Genomic DNA, 25452 nt, shown 5'->3' with positions numbered 1-25452 from the left:
CAGTGCGAACAGCGGGGAGGGAGAGGATGTCTGGATAAGATTCTCACAAAAGAAAATGACGAGATAATGTTACTGGTGAGTTACACTGCAGATATATACCGAGGATAACGACTCATTGTTCGAGCACAAAATGTGTCCGTTATGTCACTTAGGATGTGAAGGGTAAATTATTTAACAACGAAATTATCAAGAAATGGGAAAGTTTACGAAAGGTCACCCATCCAAGTACTAACCAGGCTCGGCATTGCTTAACTTCGGTAATAGGACGAGAACCGGTGTTTTCAACGTGATATGGCCGTAGTCATTCAATGTTAAAAAATATTTCCATATATACATGGCTTTCTGCATGTGCACATCCAGTTTCCATGTATATTTACATCCCTTCGTACGCAACCATATCGCCCAGTTGATCAAAGGCAAATATGGGGCGCCAGATTTGTCTGTAATGATTTTCATTCCATATGCAATGTAAAAGTGTACAGTTGAGTATCTTAATTTGATATGTGCAGTGTGAAAATAGCAGTGGATAGGACTCTAGCTTTTAGTGAAGAAAACTGCCGGCTATTTAAAAATAACGTTTTGTACGACAAACAAACCAAAGAGCAGATTTAGTTGGTAGTTGGTACTTTCGAACATATATATATTCAAACAATTAAAATGACGTTATTTATTTATTTATTTATTTTTATTTCGTTGCCTTTGTTGTTTAGTGACACTGCTGAAAAATGAGACTATAAATTAACTTTAAATTAACTATAGTTAAAAGTAGATACAGTGTTTAAAATGTACATTGATATGCTACAATGTACTTGTACGTCCTTAGACTCTCAGTCGAGTCGTGTTACGAGACAAATCATACATGTGTCTGACCAGCTGTTGCGCTATATCTTTATTTTGGATTTCAGTGGAAAAATTAATATGTTCTTCGTGTAAATGACCACAAATGAAATGTAAAGTTTCCATGATAAATCCGAGCAAATGTCCCATATCCGACGTACTAATTATATATAACGGGTTTTAATTAAGATCTAACTATGTCCGTGACACTAAACACTCGACCTCCTCATTATATTACCCACTCACTTGTCATGCGATTTATGGGGGAGGAGTCGCTTCAATCTTTCTTTCCTCATTTCTTTAAATTTCGTCACCAACGCATCTGTAAGCTACTCCAAAATTCAGCACGATCGAAAGCTTAAGATATGCAGTTGGCTAAAGGGAGGTTACTCCGAAATGGAAAAAGGAAATAACACCTGTCGCCTCGTTTTCGGAGAATCGTGTTATGGCAGACGATTGAGATTAGTCAGTGGTGTTCACGTAGTATCGTTTACGGGTGTTTTACTCTTAGATTTTCCCTCTAATGTGATGACAACGAAATATAGATGAGGAACAACGGGAACCCTCAGCAGGGTGAGTAAAGGTGTTTTAAATCTGTGCCTCGATTTCTCACAAGTTCATCGGATTTGCCTCAACTTTGTGAGAATATTGACGAACTGTCAACTGCTTCAAAAGTTCCTGAACAACTATATATATTACTTTATTTCTGTATTATGGCCTCTAATGTGATATCATAACTTTATTTTTTTCTTTGTGATAACGATCATATAATGTCCGGATCGACAATTTTAAATGTAGCAAGTGGCAACTTGTTTATTTATCATGGACAGCCCACGGTTATGTGTATTGGATGAGCTCATTGTTTGATGTAGATCGAAGTTGTATATATTTACAGTTTAAATAATGACATCTATCAAACAACAAAAGCATTCTCCAACGTCTACACAATCATTCGAGATAACTGGGACATGTCAATTAGCTGGTATGTCTATAGAATGTTCTGGTTATTTTTATTTAGAAGAAGGTAAACAAACACAACACGCACTGTATTACAATGTACATGGTGTACATACTTCCTTGTATATTTCGCAATGTATCATGCTGTTTTGAGTATCCACTTAGTTTACTACCTTGTAATGTAACTGATGAAGAATTAAATAAACAATTCCTTTTTACTGCCAGCAATAATTAAACATCTTACACACTTACATTAAGAAGACCCAATCTAATGGCATGGATTGCATCAGGCAGGGATGTATGGAAGACAGACTGAAAACAAGGCACAGTGTAAACTTAAAATTATCTGGTGTTAGCATTTGTTCATGAGGCTGTCATCTAATTAAGCTCCTCTCTTTTCAGCCATGAAAAAATCTTAACTACCAATTCACTTTTGCCAGTGTAGTTTGTGTTAACTAAATACATCACTGACTTGCCTGATTGACCACATGCATATATACACCATTTTGTCAAACAGTGAGAAGTGATGCTGATTTCCATATGTAACTAGGGGATAGTATGCTTGTTTTTATGCAGTTACTGGAAATTAGATAATGAATTTTGTTTTAACATGAGATACAGTTGAATATTAAAACAACAAAATTCATGATCTTGTAATCCTGGTAAAATACTAGCCGCAATATACCATTCGGCTAGAGAGAACTTCTCTTTAGCTCGATTGGTTGAGCGTCAGACTAGTAAGCCAGGGGTCCCGGGTTCGATTCCTAGCGGAGGCATTGAAATGAAAAATGACCTCTGTTACATTGGTGCCCATGTAGGGACCCGGGAATATTACTTAGCCATGCCCCATCAGCATCGCTGTAACCCCTGGAAACTCGAGGACGAGTTATTTCCTGGAGGGGGGAGTATGTAACCCTGGTAAAATACTAGCCGCAATATACCACTCGGCTAGAGAGAACTTCTTTTTAGCTCGATTGGTTGAGCATCAGACTAGTAAGCCAGGGGTCCCGGGTTTGATTCCTAGCGGAGGCATTGAGATGAGATATGACCTCTGTTACAATCTAGTCTCCATTATCTTCATAAAAACAAGTATACTATCCCAATTCTAAAATAATTTGTGTCTAAAAATATTGTAATTATCGCAATATCAACAAAATTCAACAAAAACCAAGATCTGCACAATTTTGTTCAAAACTGTCCTTCACTTTGAGTTAGAAAATCAAAAAGTTGTCGAAAGTTTCAGTTAAGGATGTAGGTCAAGGAATATGAAAAGGCTGAAAATGTTTGTCGGTGTAAATTTGCTGTTTGAATTGTTGTTTATTTCATTTCATACCATAAATAGACATGTCTGTCTGTGAATGGTAAAAGTATTTGTTCACAAAAGAAGATCAATAACACAAAGGACATAGGGAAGAGGCATCAACAAGAATTTGTGACAGGAAACTCATCCAAAGTTGTCAGTGCATTTCTTTCAAATGGAGATTAGGACTTATGTATCATTTTCTACATGATTATCCAGTAGCAGACAATACCATGTGATGCAATTTCATTTTGTTGTGATATTAAGAACTGAAATTGATCCCAGGATTGAGAATATTGCCTACTTTTACAGTTACCATCTTTATCAACATTCTGACATTAGGCCTACATTCAAACTCACTAGAGGCAGAGAAATGTGATTCAGAATAATATGTCACAAATATTATCTGTGCTGTTCTCTCCCCTTCAAATCTGGATGACACATTTTAGTGTGTTGTAATTTCCCCAATATCAATATTATAAGTTATATGTTCCTACATGTGGCCTTTTCTGTTTGTTTTTTGATTTGCTGGATCATTGTGAAGTCAAGGATATATTCATACATAAAGATTTGTTGTAGTTTATATGTGTGTGTTTTTTCCCTACTTGGAAAGATCAAATGGGACTTAATAACAGGTCTGTTAGTAGTCCAGGGCAGTGGTTGTCTGAAGGAGTGTCCCACCATGTTCTTATATTTCGTTTGTGATACCTTACTTTACCTAATCAAAGTATCTTATTTAAAGTGTACCAGTAGTATCTCCCACTTCTTTTTATGGAAAAGATCAAGGTTGCTAATTTCACTGATCTAATGAAATATTAAGTGTACTTATTCCTGCTGTATCCAGCTGTAATGAAGTAATACAATTGATATGTAACATTTTTATTTCAAGTTCATTTTTTTTCTATTTAATTAACAAAAATCAAATTAAATCTTGGTCAACTCTTTTTTATTAAATTTTTTTCAAATAGATGACAATAATAAGCAACCAGCTGCCCTTCGACACAGAGACGACACAGAGGCGTAGACAATGTGTTATATACATCTCAGATTGTTTAAAGCAGCATGTAATATTGAGTACTCCTCAATAATCAATTGTTTGGTTCTTACACCAACAGTAAAGTAACAGTGAGTTAAAATCAGCCAATTTCTTCCAATGATTTTGAATTCAATTTTTTTTTATTTAACATTAGCTACTTTCAACCTCAGTGTTTATAAAACTTGTGTCAATGGTGTCAGACATATATACACTAAAATCTGTGATTACATTTAAGACGCAATATTTATGATAGTCACCTGGTGGTATTCATCGTTCCATAAACACCCTAGTGACTTCAAATTATGGTTCAGATGATAAATGATATAGCTGTTTGACTGTTTACAGATTAAAATACTCTGTTATGGTAATAATGGAGACAGGCATGTGTATACAGTAACATCAGAATAACTTGGGGGTGTACTATCTGTGTTTTTGTTTTGAATCAGCTGGTCATGTATTGTCTAGTTTAAAAAGATTTGTTGAAATGTAACAGTTATCAAGATGGCATTTTGGTCTTATAACTTTATCAAAGCTTGTTTTTATATAGGTGTTAGAACCAGTTTGATGGGTTTGGTTAAAGAAGTATACATATACAATTTTACACTGATAACATGAGACTCTTATAACCTAGGTATGTGTTACCCGAGGTTTGATTTAATCATGGAAGTGTTGTTTTGTGTCCAACTCTACAAGTATATTTAAATAATGTCCTTAAAGTATTGATTTATTTATCAGTGTATTGTAACTGTGTTTATGTGGAGATTTGACTTCCAACATTATTAAATGAAACCAAATGGTGAATTCAATGGGTTGTACACTACAAAAGCGTTTGGACACTATGCAGGTTTGTCAGGTTGTGATACAAACATGTCCTGCAACTGACCCAGAACAAGGAAATCAGACCACTGAGGAATCTGCAGGTAAATGGAAAACAAAAAGAGAGAAATTATTACTTAAAATTCTGTGTTTGATGTGGTTTGAAGACCTTGTAATAGATTTGAATTGCATTATTTTGGTTTTGATATGGTAATTTCAGGGGGTGGGGTTGGGAGGGAAGGAGGTGGGGGGTGGGGGTGGGGGAGTTGAGAAGAAATCATGAGGCTAGAATTCTGAAATTGGTTTATGCATTTTGGTGTTTGTCATCACAAATGTTGTACCAAAAAAATGTCTCTTCTAAATGTTATTGTGACAAGTTGTCACCACAGAGTTGAAAAAAGAATTGAACTTATTACCTGTTTGATGGCTAATTAAATTTCCCTTTAAACCCTCATTGGTTAATATTTGTACCAGTATATCAAAATTTACAAAGAAACTGCTTCAAAACACCGTTTAATATTTTGTCTAGTTTAATTTGTAACATATATCACTGTCAGTATGTGTTAATCAATCTTTGGACTTTATCTCAGTTTACCTGAGTTTAGATTTCTGACACTTTTAAGCTCTACTGACTTAAAAACATATTGATCAGTGTTAAAGCATTGCAGATCAAAAGACATTCACCTAGAATACCGTTTCAATAAAATCCATAATTTTGAATTTACTGCAAGTTTAATTTGAAATTTATGCAGTGAAACTTTATTTCAGCTGTGTCACTGGATAACTGTAAAAGTCACTGTAACAGAACCTAGGCATTTTTTTGAAAGGAAGAAGCATAGGTAATATTTATTTTGCCAGATCATAGGGACTTCTGATTCCTGAAGGAATAAGATTCAAAATGGCAAGAACACCTGGTTCTGCCTCAGCTCCAACAAATGGGTATAGACAGCCTAGCCTTGGTGATGTTAATCTTTAAGTTACACCCATTTAATGATTAGTTTAAATCTTGAAGTAGCCTATGAAGGCAAGGTATGACTATATAATTTTTGTATGACTACCAAATAATGTTAAATTTACCGGTTACCAATTCAGCTTTTACAGTAAAAGGTAATTGTTTTAACCAAATACGAAAACAATCAGATTTATTTTTCATTCCTCGTTGATAAGTTCCAATTTATTACATCAAACTACATGGTTATGTACATGTAAATCATGTATATATATTGTAGGTATTGAAGTTTTGTTTAAAACTACCGTTGATTGGAGTGTTCTACATAATGTGACGTCTTAACTTCAGTGGTATTGGTTACTAATCTGTGTGCACCTAATGATACATTTAGACTCATTAATATTGTAACACTGCTGTTGAGGAGAACATTAATAGCCAATTATACCTGGATTTTGGCACAATCTCGTAGGCACATTATAGTCTAGTTCATATATAGATTACAGTTGGGTAACAATACATTTTGATATCTGTCAGCTTGTACTCGGTGTAGCTGGTTGTTGTGTATAGGAAATGTAAGTTAGTGTGTCATAATGTTTGTTAAAAAAACTTAGGTCTAATTCTTATGGAAATTGGAGTTCAATGGGATTAAATAAAAAAATCAATTAAAATTTCAGATTTACAGTTAACAGATGTTGTATTGTGCATTTGGATCTGTACTTTGAAAAGTTGTATGCATTGGATAATAAACTGCAGTATCTTCTAGAGATGTGGATATGAGCTTGTAGAGATGTAATCAATATGTGCACTATAGGGTCATTTAATGAGAATCCCTTTTATGGCCAAGGTCATACAAAAGGTTGAAGTTGTCAAAGATCAAGATATTTTTACTTAATTGTAAAAATCCTGGTTACTTCTCACAATAATGTCACACCTTGCAATATTTCATTAGATTAAAACTTTTACACTGTGTAAATATAATAATGGAAGATAAATCAATATGAAACAACAGAATCCAGAACAATGGTTTACTTCTATATTGTACTTTATGTAAGTTTTGTTATTAAAGTCATTATATAGATATACCTATATAAATACATCTTGTAACAAAGTATTTAGCTGTATAACAAAGATATATAAGAACATTTGAGATTTTTAAAATCATCAGATACATAATATATGTAAAAAAAAAAACAATTATGCAAAATATTTCATTCTAGGGATACATTTCTTTCATTCAATTTTGGTTTCTCTCAGTCTCCTCATAGGTTTCAAACTTTAAGCCTTAATATCACTGACAAAACAGGAGTAAAATACAATTCATTATTTGATTCTACTGTGTCTAAATCTAAATTTGTATAGAATGATGTTGTTCTCTTGTATGTTGTTTGTACCATCTTAGTATTGTGAAGTGATTTAGATGAAGCTGATGTAGCATACCTGTACTTTTATACATTGAGTAGAATATATTGGTGTAATGGTCACAAAAAACCAAACTGATTAAAAAATTGATTATCAATGAATATGTAAGCAAGAGAACTTCAAAGTGATCCTTGAAGCTCTTATTTTAAATCAAATTGACAAAAATCAAACAAAACCTTTCTTTCAAAACTATAAAAGTTAAAGATTTTAAATTAAATTTGAAGAAAAATAGTTTTATTTACTAAATGGTTTGTTAGATCTCTTCTGAATCAAATGAAGTTGTTTAGTCTCCCTACACTGCCTTGTACAGTAATGATCACTAATTCGATGATGGGAAAGGATAATTTAATATGCGGCCATGATTGACTTTTATCAGTCCAATGATTGCTCTCAAATTGCTCGTCAATGCTTTGTGTCTAACTGTATACAGGTAGTGTAATTGATTTCCTCCTACAACATATTAAACAGTAATGGGCATTCTATAATGTACATGTGTTGGCCTCGAAGAATCCTCAGTGACTTCACCATGTTTACAATTTGTTGATATTGTAGCATAGCAATACTGACATCTTTTATTGCCTTACTTAGCACATAGATATTGTTCCAACGAATGCAAACAAACTCTTATGTTCTTGTTGAGTATTTGTACAATTCTTCACTAATAAATTGTACTTCAAATACTTAGCAGAATAGGATACTTCATTTATATATATTTTTTGTCACTTTCTCTCATTTTAAACAACCTGTATAACCTGAAATATTGAAGGTCATTTTATACAGTTAAACAATTTAGTTCCAGTTTAGCATGACCTATTTAAATATTTATTGTAATTTTTGAAAGAAACATTTAAGTAATTAATCTGTCTCGATCTGTTAATTTGCATTGTGGTGCAGTATTAAACAAGCTTATCTACATAGGTAATGCCAGGCTAATTACTACACATACAATATATCATTTCAATTCTTTTATAATAAAGTCAGTATTATACTTTCTAATACCTAGTACCTAATAAATTTGTACATGTAAGCTCTTGAGACATATAGACACATTTTATCCTAGCTGTGGCTGTGTAGACATTAGTGATATTTTTGACTGAAACCATGTTAATTAAACAAGGTAAGTGCTTGAAATTTATTTTCTTTTTCTTACACTTTGTTTTTCTTTTTACCAGCCGACAGAAGGAATGGCAAATGACATCATTAGCGGACTGATTTTACTAGTTTTAGCTGAAAATAACCCATGCCATGAATGATGTATGTAGACTGTAGATTGAAAACTCTAAATTGACGTATATTGGCCAAGTTCACGCGAGTTTAAAAGGAATGTGAACATGTGCACGTGTATCACTTGTAAATAGGAGACAGTCACCGGCTGTCACTATTTTGTAGAACTAAAAAGCCTATCGAAAATATTCATTTGACTTTGAGAACTTAACAAATTAAATGAATTTGATCAATTGGTTATACTCTTTTCATGTTCAGACACAAGTGTTAAACACACACAGTTGTGGTGCATGTTATTGTCCTATTGATTAATGTGGGTACCAAAATAAAGCTAGGGTCATGAAGCTTACTCCAAAAACATATGATGAAATATGGTAGGGCAATGCTATTCTGGCTGGCTTGGTTGATACCATAAGGGTATTGTTTGGTTGAATATCTTTGATTTGAACAATGGCAGAGGTTACCATCGAAAAATCTCATGGATGTCCATGAAACGAATCAAAATCTAGAGTTGGTTCAAATTTTGCAACCATTTAAAATCAAGGAAATTTCATAACTTATGACTCTGTTTTTTATTGAAACTTTCTTCAATGGAAAATGTTGAACTGAAATAAATTTTCATTAGTAACATTTTTAGTATTTGTTATAAGATTGTTAGATCTCATTGATAAAAAAAATACAAATATAACAAATTAATTGCTTTTAATGCTATATTCTTTCATAGTCTTAACACACTAACTATTGAGAGGAAAATACTGAGCATGTTTACGATCCATCATGATTTAACTATCTGTCATCATACACCTGTTGCTTAAGCCAGATCTATAGATTACCTGAACATGGTGAAATCTTTGAATATACAGGAAATTATGTTCAAGCCATAATCAGTTAGGTTAATCATTACATAATTACCCACAAAGGTCAAGAATTAAGTCAGAGGTCAGTAATGACATACTAATACTTTATCATGTACATACTCTAGGATTACCATTAGCATTGATTATTGACTTTTCTAAAGAGGATTATATCAGCGTCATGTTTCTTATTACATTCATGCACAGCAGAGTTAATTGCACTTTAAAGTCTATTTCAGTTTGCAAATTTAGCTTAACTTGAGGCAATGGAGATTCTTTAATGTACTGATTTTTGGTAATGTTTCACTATAAAATGGTAAATATGAATCATGATGTTTCATTAGCAAAAAAGTGAGGATCTTTTGAGGTATACCATTAATGAGACAGAGCTAGAAAAAAATTTAATGACTGAAAAGATTGTATAGTTAGTTTGGACCTTTAAGTTGATGACTTCCATACTTTTATATCATTCATGTAGTTCGTTAATGGGAAAAGAATTGCTGATTACTATTAGATAGTTAATGTTCCGCACAGTTGATGTTCACTATTGATGTTTAGACTTGGGTTAATATTTGAATTAAGATCGGTGATAGTGACTGTGATTATATACATGTTATATAATTCACAGTACAAACTTTCTTAATGTACTGATATCATGATTTTCTGTAGATATTGCATTCACATTACCAAAGACTTTCTGTTGTTATTGGACAAAGATATTGCTTGTGATACACAATAACATACTTTTTCATATATTTCATATATTTCTGTTGTGGTAAAAGTTTTATGTTCATGCACATGCTACAATAGATGACTTGGATATCTCCGAGATTATACATGTAGCATTGATCTGTTCTTCTGAAGTTATGAGGTAAAGCTGTTAATGATTACCACAAAGTACTCTGTGTATCCAGGCCCATGTCTGGTAATAAGCCCACCCATTTAAATGAAATGTTATTTATTTTAGTTGATATTATGTTTGATATCATGCTTTAAGTAAGAGATTATTTACCAGCCCCTTAGGATGCTAACTTAGCACTTCTACTGTCAGAATCACATCCATTATACTTAACAAGATCAATATAAACATAAACTAGGATTAGAAATAATTGCTTGCACCAGATGTATATATGTTCATGTACCTGGTTATACCCAGTTTGTGACCTTCATTATTGACAAAGTCAAATCAACCAGAAAATTGCTTGACAAGTTTTTTAGGACTAGCCTGTGATGCTAGGGCCTATCATGATGAAACAAGTACTTTCTTCTGATTTGATGGTGACTGGTGAAGAGCTTTCTATAGGCAGTGAGAAGTCAAATAATTTGTGTATACATTAATTTGCTACTTGATAAGTGAATGTAAATAAAATGCAGGAATTGGCTTCACACATCATTGGTCATCATACACCACAGCTAAAGGAGCTCATTTTCATGTCACCTGTGTTATGGTGTATGTTGGCAAAGTACTTGCCCATTGACAGCCATTTGAACAATGAAATAGAAAGTTTAGTAAGGGACTTTTGTCCATGATATATACAATTTCAGTGTTTTTCATTCTACTTATCTTATGATCATCCTTACAAGATAAATTTTCTGTTGCTTAAGATGAGAAGACTGTTGTCATGACAACCACCGAAAGCATTGATTATGTCAAAAGGATTAAGCTTGATATAGGCTTCCAACCATAATGTATGTTTTGAATTATAGATTATTGTTTTCAAGTTGAAAGTGAAAGGATCGGGAAAAGCCATTAATCTGTCGAGGCATCTTTTGGAATATGAAGTTTTCACAGTCGGTCAGAGCATTGGCCTGTAAAACCTCAGGTGAATATATGAGATGCATGGTTCAATGCTGCCAACCCATAGCAGTTTATGCTTCTCTTGGAAACTGAGAATTGACCAGTCTGTGCTGATATGATTATGTCAATGGGCAAGACACTTTACAAAATTGCTCTGGATAGTATGGGACAGGCCTTCTGTATGGTGTTCTGTGAGGTAGACTTCTGAGATATAACAAGAAGACCTACACATCCTCAAAATTACCATGGCAATTCATATGGCCTATGAAAACATTTTTTCAGGTTCCATTTAATTGTCTAAATTGTTCTTATCTGTTGCATAATTGTCAGCAAACAGAAATTGTTGCATGATCATCCAAAAGAAACCAATGATGATAGAGAAACATTAAAAATTTCTCTGGCTCCTTAATACCAGAAATGATACCTTTTGGTGAACAGATTCTGGGAACGCACCAGACATCTGTTAAGGTCACCTGCTTGTTTAATATCTGGTGAGATAGCCAGTGGAAACTTGGCTAGCTGTAGAAATAGTCTTGAGAACAATAAATACATGTATGTATAAACTTTTCATGACTATGTGTGTTTATAGAATACATGTTTTTAATTTGACAACACAAGAATTTTACCAAAAGAAAATTAAGGTAATTATTCATTGTGGTGGATTCTGCATATGAAATTACAATGTACAGAGCCGTTTTATATAGAGACAGATATATAATTCATTAGACATGTTACGAGATTCAGGACAAGGTTCTATTGATTGATGGTAATAGAAAAGTGATCCTTCATTAGATTCCAGGTGCAATAGATTATCTACCTGTACTGTCTTGGCTGGTTGTATAGAAACATTGATTATTATCTTCCTAAGGTTGTTGGCATAAATTCATTTCCCTTTTCCTCTTTACTCTTGTTATTAATGCCTATCATGTACCAGGTAGCTGAAGGGATACTCTAATAATGTTTTCATCAAATTATCTTTTAAGGTAATTTCACAAATGACTGACAGCCAAAGAAATAATTTCATTAGCAGGTTCTAGTTAGAATGAGTGTGGGTCTTGGACCCTTGTTGTGACCTTAGATCTGTTTGAATTAGAAGAACCAATGCAAAACGTCAGTATCTACTTCATATTAACACAGATTACATATGAAAGTGAATATAAAATAAGTGTTGCCTTGGAACAGTTGCAATTCAGTATATTGGCATTGCATGAGTAAAACATTCATGAATTGAAATAAAATTATTTTTGGAATGGTTAAGAGGTAACCATTTGATTTAGTGTAAAAATATATTTTTAACATAGGGTACCTGAGAATTTAAATATTAATGTCATATTCATGTGCTTTTAAACAGACGAGGGAAAAAAATTGCTAAAAATGATGTATTTAATATTTTTTTCAAAGGTTTTTAACTGTCTCCAACCTGTATTTATGCTAATCAAGACTTAAAGACCCTCTGTTATGAAGATTTTTGATCATGTCTCCTAAAAAAGCATGGTCTATTTATAGTATTCATGGTGAGACATTTTAAAAATCCTGTGACCTTAAAGAATTATCAGTACATTATTAATCTTGACAGCTCCTTATAATTTCTCGAATTGATTGTAAAAGAGTTCAATACATTGTCCTCGTGAATATGGGCACGTCTTTGTTGATTAAAGGTAAACATAAGAAGGTACTGGTGTATAACAGTATACGTTCATTGGATAAATCAATTGAAAAGCTTACCATGTATTGTGTGAAAAGTCTATTGTCTCTCAGTCGTTATCTAGTAAAAGTTCAATGATATCTACCAGGTTAGCTATGAAAAAATGTGTTATGTATACAATATCCTGTTTGTAACGGTGACCTGTTAGTCTACAGAAATGACAGGTGATCAGAAAGTGTAAATACCATCATGATTGGTCGAGTCTCCGAGATATACAGGGATACATATAGATAACAAGGAATTGATTGATATGCTTGGAGCTGCACAGCAGAGAGCCTGCGACCTGTTTTGTTTGCGGATCAGGATCTACTTGGCATTCTCTTTTGTCATAAACATATTCCGCAGGCTTTTGATAAGTAGCCTTGAGAACACACATTTCATGGCTGTATATGCTGTAGCGTTGAAGGATTAAAACCGTCTTCTTGAATATATGGAAGCTACTGTGGGCCTGAAACCTATTTATAGTGTAATGATTACAGAAGATGTGGCTATAGCTATCTAGCTAACAGTGTTATCAGCATGTGTAGAGTAACACACTTGCAATGCTGAAATATTTCTTGGAAATTTATTTACCCTGGTAATGTCTGGTATATGTATTAATCTCAGTGGATTATGTTCTAGTCATGATTTGAACATCATATATTGACCTAGTTGATGTGAGAAAAGAACAAGGATGGATACAAGTGATTTGAAGCTACATAGTTAGATAATGAACAATTGGTGTGATATCATGTGAGGACTTTGTGTAATATATTGTCACCAATTGCATGTACTTGATATAGACATTGTACATCATGCCTATTGACAGGAAAAAACACAACAATGATAATCCAGGTATGTCAGACTTTCTCCTTTTAATCACTGAGATACCTTATACACACTACATATATATAGAGTTTGTACTTGGTTAGAGAGTTTTCAACAAATTATACATTGTGTTAAGAGTTCAAAGGTCAATATGATACTGATATGATTTTCAATGACTTGTCAAATATGCTTTATAAGGGAAATTACTACAATTTAACATAAATATTCAATATACTTTATAAACACTCTTCCTCCTATCAGAATGATAGAAATGAGCATGCTTTATATAGCTATTTTGGATGAAACATGTAAAATTGTATAAATTTATGTAAAGTTAAAGGGGATGGAGTGTCAATGGTAGGTTTGTGGGTTCGATCAGTGGGTTGTTTCACTTTGAGTATGGATACCAAATGGTATGCAGGGTGATTATAGATAAAATAAATGAAAAACAGAACGATCCTGTTGAAACTTGTGGACCAAGTAAATAAAAAAAACCTACTTAAATGGTGATGCTTGAGTATATTGTGATTATTGTCCTATTTTTAATAAATTAACATTTATATAGATTCATCAATTCAGACTGTGGCAACATATCTACTGGCTCAATGTTATGACATCGGCTCACAGTACATACACAAAAGATCAGCTGAAATATAAATAACGGGATGGTCTGGGTCATGGGCATTGAATTTGATACCAAAGCATGAATTCTACTACATTATCCTTGTAATAGAGTAACCCTCTTTATGATATTACATATATCGTGGTTTGGTGTCTTAATTTCAGCTCATCCTTCGTGAATATAAAGGATCTGGTGGTATGTGTATATATTTATAGATGGGCTAAGGGATTAGAAGGGGTTACAAACTCTTTGAAGAAAGGAAAGGTGTGTGTATGTATATATATGTATATCACATTACATCATTTACCATGTTACCTGCAGTTCTTATTGATTGTTACAATACAGGATAGACTAAGTGAATGCTGTACCTATAGCCAGTGACCAGACTTAAATTAGTTTGCTCAGCTATTGATATTTACTGGTTATACTTGGGTAAGAATTTGACTTAACTCAGGTCTGAAAATAACTTTGAAGTTTGATAAAAAAAAAACCTACCCTGACAATGATAAATGATGTTTAGAATTTCAAAAAAATTACCACCATTTTGTTCAAAGACAAAAAAAGAAACAACCATTACATTTTTAATATTGCTTGTAAAGAATAATAGACTGATTTGGATTGAAACAAAACAACTCTTTCTATTATGAAGCACAATTGGTAATTTGGTCTGAATCCAACACAAGCATCCCACAGTGGAAAATATTCCTGGTTTTCTGATCTAAATGGAGGGTCTTACCTTCCATTATGCTGTTAGAGTGCTACGTTAATGTCCTCTAGGTGTCCCAATGGAATCAGCATTGTTACTATTTCAGTTGGTATACTTAGTATGTGTGAGTGAGTTCTTGATGTAGTATAAATAATTGATACTGATTGCAGTAGGACAGGCAAGTGCTACCTATCATGTATCAATGTCAGGCATATTTAATCAACATTTCATGCGCAAGCTTAAAATTTCCATGAAACAAACAGTCATTAAGCAAAAGAGTCATTATTATTGCAGAATAGTCTTATTGTTGGTACAATATATTACAGATATTCAATTTTAAACACCAGGTAGATAAAACAGGATGGAAGTGAAATAAGAAGGGGTTTGAATGGTGTACTTGTAAATTAGGGCATTCCAATGTGAAAAAAAGTCTACATGTTCGAAGTCTGGTGGAATGATCAGCTTTATGACATGACCTTTTGACCTACTTCAAAACTTAAATTTGATTCAAAATTATCAGAAATCATTGATAGAATTATAAGTTGAGCATTTTGTAGAAAATTGTGTTTTGAAGTTTTCTTTCCTTACTTAATACTTATCTGTATAAATGCACATTAAAACAAAATGTATCTACACTGGGATGTTTGTAGTGTGACAGTTTGATTAGAAATTTAATTATAAAAATTTGTTTAGGGTCTTGAAATAAGAGTGTATGTAACTGAAAAATAGTTATTTTGAAAATTTATATCTGAGAACTATACTGGTTTCTGACTAGTATGCTTACAAGGCTTGTATGACGTGGGTCTGGCTTGTTACTGGGATTATGGAGATCTCGCCATTATTATGATGATTGGTACACTCAAGTTTCCCTGTCTTCCATTCGGCGTTATCCCATCAATAGAGATGGCCTTTGATGTTTTAATCATTGTATACAGAACTACAGACATTCTTAAATATTTAAGTTGTTCAACACTACAATAGACCATACCAAGATAAACAAATGTTCATTAAATAGTGATATATATGCATGACTCAGATTCCATTTGGAGTACTGCACAAAAACCAAATTTGGTACAAAATAAAAAAAAAAAAAAACAATTATTCTCTGTCTATGTCTGTAAAAACTCCTGGAACAGTATTATTTCACTTGTTAACCTTACTGGTTCTTTACTAAATAGTAACTTATAATGAATATGTTGGTATATATATATATATATATATTTATTGGTACTGTACATAAATAAAAGGTGTGGAGGGTGGATAGCTGAACATCAGATGGCCTGATATGGAAATGTCTCAAATCAGGAAAATTGGGGCAACATAGAGTGTGTGGGGGTCGGGGAGGGGTTGCTCAAGGTGGTTTAGACAGGGATGGTTATCACAGGTGGCATGAGTGGCACAGGTAGCATGAGTGGCATAGGTGGCATGAGTGGCACAGGTAGCATGATGGATGGTAGTTATGGATTATTGTTCAACTACTGCAGCACAGCAGAGCTCCTTCAAGGTACAATGTAATGGTAGACACCGTGGTATAGGTTGATAACAAAGGAATGTTATATAAGCTGGTATATATAAAATATAGGGTTATAAAAAACAAATCATCACAAAATATATGATTGAATTCATTGGTCCTTTTTTTCTTAACAGGAAAACATGAATTTGTTGAATCTTGAGAATCAACCAGAAGTCCAGGAATAATTACCCTGTACACTTCTTACTTTTTAAAAATCTTTCAACATATCACACTTTTAATACATGTACTAGGTTCTTTGGCTGCTTTAATCATATTTCTTTTTCAAAATTTTCTTGTCTTTAGTGACAAACAATAAGTCATTGGATTGAGTCAAAGCAGGGACTGCTGGAAAGTTATTGTAATTTATTTTTATATGTTTATTTATAAATTTCATGTGTCAATGTTTTAAATTATATCAAAGTTTAAAAACCAGAAATTGGCAACTGACCGAGGGACATAGTGATTTGGTGACCAGAGGATTAGTGGACAGTTATACACATGGCATGTTGTTTGTTTTGTTACTATTGTGGGTAGCAGTAGTTATTATATCAATCCTAAACACCGTTACTTTCTATAGATCACAACAGTGGGCATTAATCCGGTATGGAAATATGAACGGCCATATTGATAGTTAACATTAGTCTCGGTGTCTGGTAGGATCAGGGTGTTGTAACCAATGTTTGGCACTAAATTTACTTCATACGGATAGCATTATGAAGTTACCATTGGAAGAACCTAGTGAACAAGGTAAATTGTGTATAAAGATAACTTAAAGTAAAGAAGGAATGTACTGTGGCACTTATGTGACAGTAATGTTATATACATAATGTTATACTGGTAAGAAAATTCATTTACTTCATACGCATGGCATTTTCAATATATGCTCTCACGCAGTATTTCACAGAAAAAATATATATTCTGTACTTGATAAATCTAATACTTTTGTCATTGATCTGGAATAGTGGATTACATAATGATTAGGTATTTAAAGAAAAGATATAAGAAAATGAAGGAGGTATGGTGGAATGGGAGATGTTGGAGTCAGGAAAATAAGTTCCTTCCCTGTCAGAGGTATTACAGTATGTATTCTGTAATATGTATATGTAGTTGATAGTTATTAGGTAGCAATGTAATATATTTTTCATGTCATTTTCCCCAACAGATGAATGTACTCAGTAATTGATAGTTAATCGGGTAATGATGTTATATACATTCATCATGTCATTTTCAATGTCATCTATATATTTAGTATGTGACATCGTTTCATCATTATCTCCCTAATTGGTCCTATAACACATGTTTACAGGCAAGAATAAATTGTATTGTGATTTATATATATATTATATCACATTTTAAAGAAATAAGTTAAATTGATCTAAATCAAAATATATCGGTATGGATTTTGCAAATGAGCATTCTGGATTGTTAATGTTAACTGAAGACTAATTTATCTCCTGGTGATTGGAGCCTTCTATCACCAAGGGCCATCACATGAAATTGTCAACACCATTATATTGATGTGATTAAATTAGACTCTGTATGGTGACCTGATCACATTATACTGAAAACAAGCCATATAACCTTATAACCTTTTAAAATTGAATTTCAAGTACTGGAGGAGCAATATCAATTTTAAAGACTTAATTCCGATTATCTCAGAGGACACTATAAAACCATAACTGGTTCAGTTTGGAAATTGCTTCTCTTACTAAAGGTCAAATGCAAGGTGTTTGAGCTGTCTTGTTAACAATTTAGAAAATAAACTTATATTTAGTGTGAGGAAGCTGATAAATGGTCACCCTGGTAATAAAAGATTCTAGATATTGTAATTGGTTCCCTCAATCTAAGTCTATATCTATTTTCACCATAAAGTGAGCACATTGTTCAGGGAGCAGTCCAACTCCTTGTATTCGTAGCCAGATTAATGCTACACTTGTTTGTGTTTATACAGGAATTTGTGGTGGAAAAAAACTGGATTATTACAAAACTTTATAATTCCAAGTTGTCTTTTTGATTTGTGTATTAGAAAATGACAAAGATTTTAATATCTTTGCAGAAAATCTTTACATCAAGAGTTGATCATGTTACAATAAAGTTGTACATCTGATGTGTGCCTGAACTGTTTTCTGTAATCTACTACAGGTAACACAAAGAAGTTCCTGTACAAAGGTCCCCAGCGGGACGACCAAGATGACTGGATCTTTTCACCTCGGAAAAATGAGCAGTCTCCAAGGGCAGGTATGTAGAATTGTTGACAAAGTGCTTTATTGAAGTGACAGGAAGTGCTGTTCCATGTATTATAATAAACTGTGAATGATGCAACATACTTATTAACAAATGAGTATTGATTATAGTCAACTGTAGAAGCTTTGCTAAGGACATAATAATTTATGATATAGAAGGCACTTTGCCAACGACAGAATGTAATAACATCAAAAAGGACTATTGAAATATCAAAGGTGAAAGGTCACCAAACCCCTTCACCAAATTAAAGAATCATTGTTCAATATACATGTATATCATTCATGAGTGGTGACATTATAAGAGTATTAAATGTCTGTAGTAATTATGTTTACCTTGGTTTAAAATAAAGAGAAATTTTTTTTCTGTCTGGTAAATGAAGTGTTTGAGAAATCTATAAAACTGTCCATTTTATCTTGTCTATATATTGGACCCATAAACTACGACGATATACTGGTATGCAGTTAAGCTTTATCAAATTGTACCAGGATATATACTGGAAGTATTTGATTAAAAGCATAATTCCTTTGCTAATAACATCATAGAATTCATTGATGTCTTTGAAAAGAGATTTATAATGATTTTTGTAACAAAAATCAATAACACATAGCTATTGGAACATACTTAAATAAATTATCATTTGATTGTTGCTTTTCATTTCCCTATTGTTGGCTATGACTCGTTTTGGTGTCAAGGATTTCCCTCTTTTGCAATTCAGTAGAGCTGAAATTATTGATGCCCTCCTTACTGATATCTATATTAAAGTACATTTGAATAGGTCTACATATGCTATATTTGTATACTTTGTTGTCATATCTGTTAATGAAACTTTATGCTGACATTTAATACCTGTAAAGCTGAAAGTTATCAACCAAAGTTTAGATAGATAGAGAGAGAGAGAGAGAGAGAGAGAGAGAGAGAGAGAGAGAGAGAAAAGGAAGTAAAAATAATGATATAGATCTGTATATACATGATTTTAAAAAAATACAAGAAGACTAATTGTCAAGTCCTTTTTATGCTTTATAGCTCTTCAGGAGAAGTAAATAATACCTGTACTTGATGCCACTTGGTAAGAGTTCCTTTTGAACCCCCCACCCAAAGTGGCTACCAATGGGTAATTATTCCTGGTAAATATAATACAAGTGTCTGAAAGGGTTGATTTTAAGACCATGCCCCAATTTTTCTTGGTACTCCTTAAAATAAACCCTTTTAGATACTTATTATAGCCTACTGGTAGTCATTTTGGGTGGGGGGTTCAAAAGGAACTCTTTCCTGTCGCCTGAGTATAGGATTATAACATATATTTCAGAAAATAACAATTTTATCAATCAGGATTCACTCTATTGCTCTTGTTCAGTATATACAATTCTATTTCATTGTATGTAGCTATAATTTATATTGTCTGCACAGCTTGATTTTCCTATTGATTTTAAATGTGAGTTAAACATCATTTACAAGTCAAGAACCATTATGCATAATGAATCAAATGTTTGGTTTAATTAGGTAAGCACCAGGTGTGATCAAATGCAGTCCATATCAGGACCTTAATTGATGTTTTTGAACATCACAAAAATAAACATGTATTACTGTTTTGGGAACATTGTAAGCCGAACTATTTGTACAGGAAAAAAATCTCAATTTTAATTAACAAAACGTTCAGCTTCTGAGGACAAAGTAATATCAGGCAAAGTATCTGAATTAATGAAAGATGAAACTTAATCATACAGTATATACAGTACACACAGCTGCTACAAATGTATTTTTTACACGTACCCTTAATAGGTCTTAATTCATTGGTAAACAATTGAAATGATTAGCCCTGTTATGGGTGTTGTTTATATGTGAAAAGATGTACCCTTTTTTTTAATGAAAAGAAAAGTGGGCATGTATACTAAACATTGTTTCATATTTTTTTTCACTCTAAATGACCATTGAAAGTCTCTAATGACTGCTCTGGTATGTTAAATCCCAAACAGTAGACTTGTTGTTCCTGGGAGTTTTCTTCATAAATTTTTAAACTGTAACAAAGTGGTTTTGTTGGTTTTGTAGATAGGGAACTGGACATGGAAAATGTATGGAGTATAAAAAAGAATGTGTCACTGGGTGGGGCAGGAGCTGGACGTATGTCTAATGGAAACACAGATGGACTTAACCTCAAGGCAAACAAGACATACTATTCCAGATATGGAGGGGTCAAAGGTAGATATGTAGCTATAGGCTTTTTGTTCTTTTTAGACTTTCATGTTTTAGCAAAATCTTTTCACACTTTGTAAACATCATCAATTAAGTGAAGAACCCTGGAAGTACATGTAATTGTCTTCTTCAATTGTTTTCTGTAGCTTAAAGTCCTTGTCCTGTGAACATTTTGATTTTTTTTTATATTCTTTCCTGTAATTTTTCAAATGAGTAAACTCTAAATATGCTGCTATTGTTGATATTTGGAATTGTAAATATATTTGCAATATTTTGCATTCTCCAGTTATTTCTTCAGTGAATCACTACCTGTTGCTATTCTTGAATGTTAGTTAAGACTCACCTGTCTTATAAGACTTGATGAAAGTATATAGTCTCCTTGAATGTCAGTGAAGACTCGCCTGTCTTATAAGACTTGATGAAGGTGTATAGTCTCCTTGACTTCATTTTGCAGCAAAGGATGAGTTTGGTTCATCACAAGTAGGTGCCCTGGGACCTGGACTTAATCAAACAGGTTTGTAAGAATGTTATTTACACTATCAGTCTGTCATCAGATTGATTATAAACATACCAATACAGTACATAATGTAAGCAGTAGATTACTGAGTGAATAGAAAAGTGAAAGTATACTTTTTTGTTAACTTTTATGAAATGTATATCATTAGCATGAATTCCAATACCTATTATCATAAGCTGTACACAGATCCTTGTAGAATCTTAAGCTTTAGAGATATTGATAAAATTGATAAAACCAAAATTCACTGTTGCTCCTTTGTAACATTCCTGACCTCAAGCTATTCCTATCCATTTTATCATACTTTTGACTTGCATGGTCTTCGTATGACCTGAACACTTGCAGGCAAATTAAACATCAAACCAAATCTTATTCTAGCTTTATGCTATAATTGAACTTGTAATTTCTCATCAGGAATTTATCCTTACCTCTAGTTGGTTATCAAAAATCACTTGTATGCCAATTTTTGGTGTGTTGTATCATAACAGAAGCAATTTGTAGTAAATTAATCTTATTGCAGATTCCACAAGTAATAGTAGGTCCTGGAACTACTCCTCCAAAGGATTCAGCTACTCTTCCTTTGGTGGACCCAGCCAGCCAGGCAAGAGTGAGGCCAACAGTTCCAACCGACAAAGCCCACAGTACTCAGCTTTTACAACCAAGAGCAATAGTGACGCATCCTTATGGTGACACATAAGTTCCCCTCTAGTTTAACATTTATCATTGTTATACACTAAAAGAACATGTACTAGTTATCAGTGACATATCATGTTTAGTTTTTCAGTGTCATACGCCTATTTTCATCAAATTACTTTCAACATTAAAGAATTTCTGTCCCAAATGATCAAGGATTTGTAAGAGATTAAGCTGCGACAGTTTTATCTGTGTACGTCATCATAGATTTTATTGTTCTCATAATATTTTGTATGAGGTTGTCAGCAGTTTTATATATTTTACAAAAAATCTTATCAATTTATTTCTTTTCCTTTGCTAGAAAATATTATTAAAGCTTTTCATAAGTTATCCACCTAACCACTTATTACAGCACCACACTGTAGGAAATATTTTGAAAAGGAACTTTTCTCGTGAACACAAATTGCTTGAAAATTTTCATCATAAAAAATTTTAGAAATGAAAGAGCAGGATGAGTCTGATCAGTTGTTAAACATGTTAGTGAAGCTGATTTCTTATTTGAACTTAAAGTGAGGCAGATCAGTGATGAAAATGTATACAGATCAGTGATGAAAATGTATACAGATCAGTGATGAAAATGTATACAGATCAGTGATGAAAATGTATACTGACAATGTAATTGAAAAATATAAGTGAATCTCATTAAGGAAATTAGGCTTTCAGTAATTTCAACATGTCTGTTAAGTTTTGATGATGATTTGAGTATATTAAGACTCAACATATACTGAAGTGTTGTTGGATATTTAAGGAGAATTTGATCTGGTGTTAAAGTGCATATTGTATATTATTAGTACCACTAAGTTACTCTATCAACATAGAACACTTCCTGGTAAGTATATATTCAGTGATGTCAGTTGATTCCCATATACTTATTGGATTTATCAGTTCTAAGGAAGAACAAATTTCTATGATTCAGCTGATACACTGTTTATTTTTCAGGAAAGCGTATACATGTTAAATCATTTTATATATTTTTAGTTTCTTTTTGAGAACAATATCTGCCTTTGCTTCCACAAAATGGTTATAATGGGGAAAGAGAAAAATAGTAGTTGAAATAAAATGTTTTGGGAATGACTAAGTAGAGAAAATGGTTAGAGCAAAAAACTGTACAATGCATTGTACAACTTTTTTATGAGGAAACAGGTGAATGTCTAGATATGTGAGAATATTCGCTAAAATTACATACATCAAGTTTTGTTTCTGTTGAGGAGTACATTTTTTTTTGGTTTGGGTCTTTTACTGAGCTGTTAAAAGCCCAAAGTCTTTTCTTCCTTAGTAGTATATACCATATTTTCTAGTTTAGATGCAAAAAACAGATCTTACAGATTCCTGATAACATTTTAAGCGTTGCTTTTTGTCAAGAGGTTACAGAGTTTTGTTAAATGGTGCAGCATGTATGATAAAACATTATAAATCAAGGTTGAATGTTGAGATTGTTATAAATGATTGTTAAAAAAAGGGTTTAGCATTGTCAAAACACATCGAATTTATAACTTATTGTTGGAGTAATTTCTTATCATAGCTTACAGCATTTTGTTTGATAGGTGTTTAGTGCAGGTAAAACTTTTACAATCTTCACACATAATTTTGATAGATTTTCTTGGAACAATTTAACACTGATTCATGATTATTTGACAGCCAAAAACTTATATAAGTTTTATTTAGTTGAATGGATAGGATGCTGCTGTTTTGTTTCTTACTTTATCATTTCAAAAACTTCATTTTACAAATCTGTAAGTGAATCTGAAAGAAGAAGATGTATAAATCTTTAATAAGGATGATTAATTATCAAAAGATGGTTATTTTATTTTGCAAATTATCTGTCATCAAATTCCTGTCCTGCAAAATGTTTTGTGCTTAAGGTATTAAGGATTCTCTGACAAGTCTTTCAGAACAATGCTACCCCAATGTTGTTACGATTGCTGGTTTGTTATTCCAGGTTGTATGGTGCTAGGTGTTATCCCCTAAAGTTGTTGACGGGATTGTTGATAGCAAATATCAAAATCTATATCTATTCCCAATTAATGAAAATTGATGTCTGGAGCTGTTAATCTGTTTCTCTTTCAGGGAATAACTGAGTTGTGTACGTGTTATGTTGAGTGGTTTTGTTTGTTTTATTCATTTTCATTATCATTAATGATAGCCAATATTCACACCAAGGTATCAGTTGTAAAATTATATCTTTGTGTACATAAGGCTGATTTTAAGTTTTGAAAAACTGACAATGTAACATTTCTAACAATTTATTGTGAGCATGTGTTGTATTGAAGGAATAGATAGTGTATCTGTAATATTTCAGATGAAAAATAATTTCATCACTTTCATCGTCAAAGCAATTTCTCTGTTCAAAATACCTTTTCTGAGAAATTGTCTTGTGTTGTTTTGATGAATGATCTATACATATTTTGTGAATGCTCACTCTTTATTTAAAAGTAGGATCAAGTAACTGCTTTTCAGTAAAAAAGAAATGTCATTCATTAGTTCTTGCTTATTAGTTATCTCCCTTGTGTATAAGATTTTCTCCCTTGTATGTTCAACATATATCCAGTTCATAGCCTAGTTATTAATGCTTTTGTCCTCTCAGAAGAAATCAATATCTGTAAGCCACAAAAATAGGGATATTAATTTTTACATATTTTCGTATGTTTACATATGTGAAGATGAATTTTGTTTTCTAATTCTGGCAATTGACATGTTTAATATCAAATACTGTACTGCCTGTAGAAGGTATTAATCATAAGTTTCATTATTTAACGCATGCCCTAGATGTAGTATTTACATTTACATCATAGTCAGAGTCAGGAAGAAGAAAATGAAATTTTATAGGACAAATATAAAACTATAAGAATTAATTATCCATGAGCGATGTTCGCACCTCATAATTTTTCTTTTGAGATATGTCATACTTTTGTACTGAAAGTTCGGTTTCAATAACTGTAACTTCTGAGACAAGTAAACATAATATTATTTCTGTGAGATAAACACCATATCCTCTTGTGTGCAATTAGTTGCCACCAGTGTTCATTATGTGTACACAGACTCCGACAGGGGATTGCTTATATTGTAAGGGTTCTCATCATCTGCCATTTCTGATATGATCATAACTAAGACCGTTAAAGGAACTTGTTAAAATTTTCTTGCTGATGCCACCCACCATGAATTTCAAGATCTGGATTTTTTTTTCAAAATATTTTAATTGGTCTCAAAATAGCCAACAATAAATAAAGAAAATGATTGATTTACATATCCTTTTACTCAGGTCAGAAGA

General features: G+C 32.6%; 1 protein-coding gene across 1 annotated transcript; it reads left to right on the top strand.

The window, feature by feature from the left end:
- Positions 1-1288: 1288 nt before the first annotated feature.
- LOC132550465 (uncharacterized) lies at positions 1289-24580 on the top strand. The gene is made up of 5 exons (XM_060214533.1): positions 1289-1410; positions 18686-18781; positions 20834-20983; positions 21432-21491; positions 22012-24580. The coding sequence occupies exons 1-5, from the start codon at positions 1383-1385 to the stop codon at positions 22179-22181; spliced, it is 504 nt and encodes a 167-aa protein (XP_060070516.1). The 5' UTR covers positions 1289-1382; the 3' UTR covers positions 22182-24580.
- Positions 24581-25452: the final 872 nt, after the last annotated feature.

Source organism: Ylistrum balloti, unplaced genomic scaffold (assembly GCF_031769215.1).
Source record: "Ylistrum balloti isolate Yb309-2 unplaced genomic scaffold, AGI_CSIRO_Ybal_v1 Utg370124, whole genome shotgun sequence".
Lineage (NCBI taxonomy): Eukaryota > Metazoa > Mollusca > Bivalvia > Pectinida > Pectinidae > Ylistrum > Ylistrum balloti.
The sequence above is the reverse complement of the archived record's forward strand: the minus strand, read 5'-3'. Positions and strand labels throughout refer to the sequence as shown.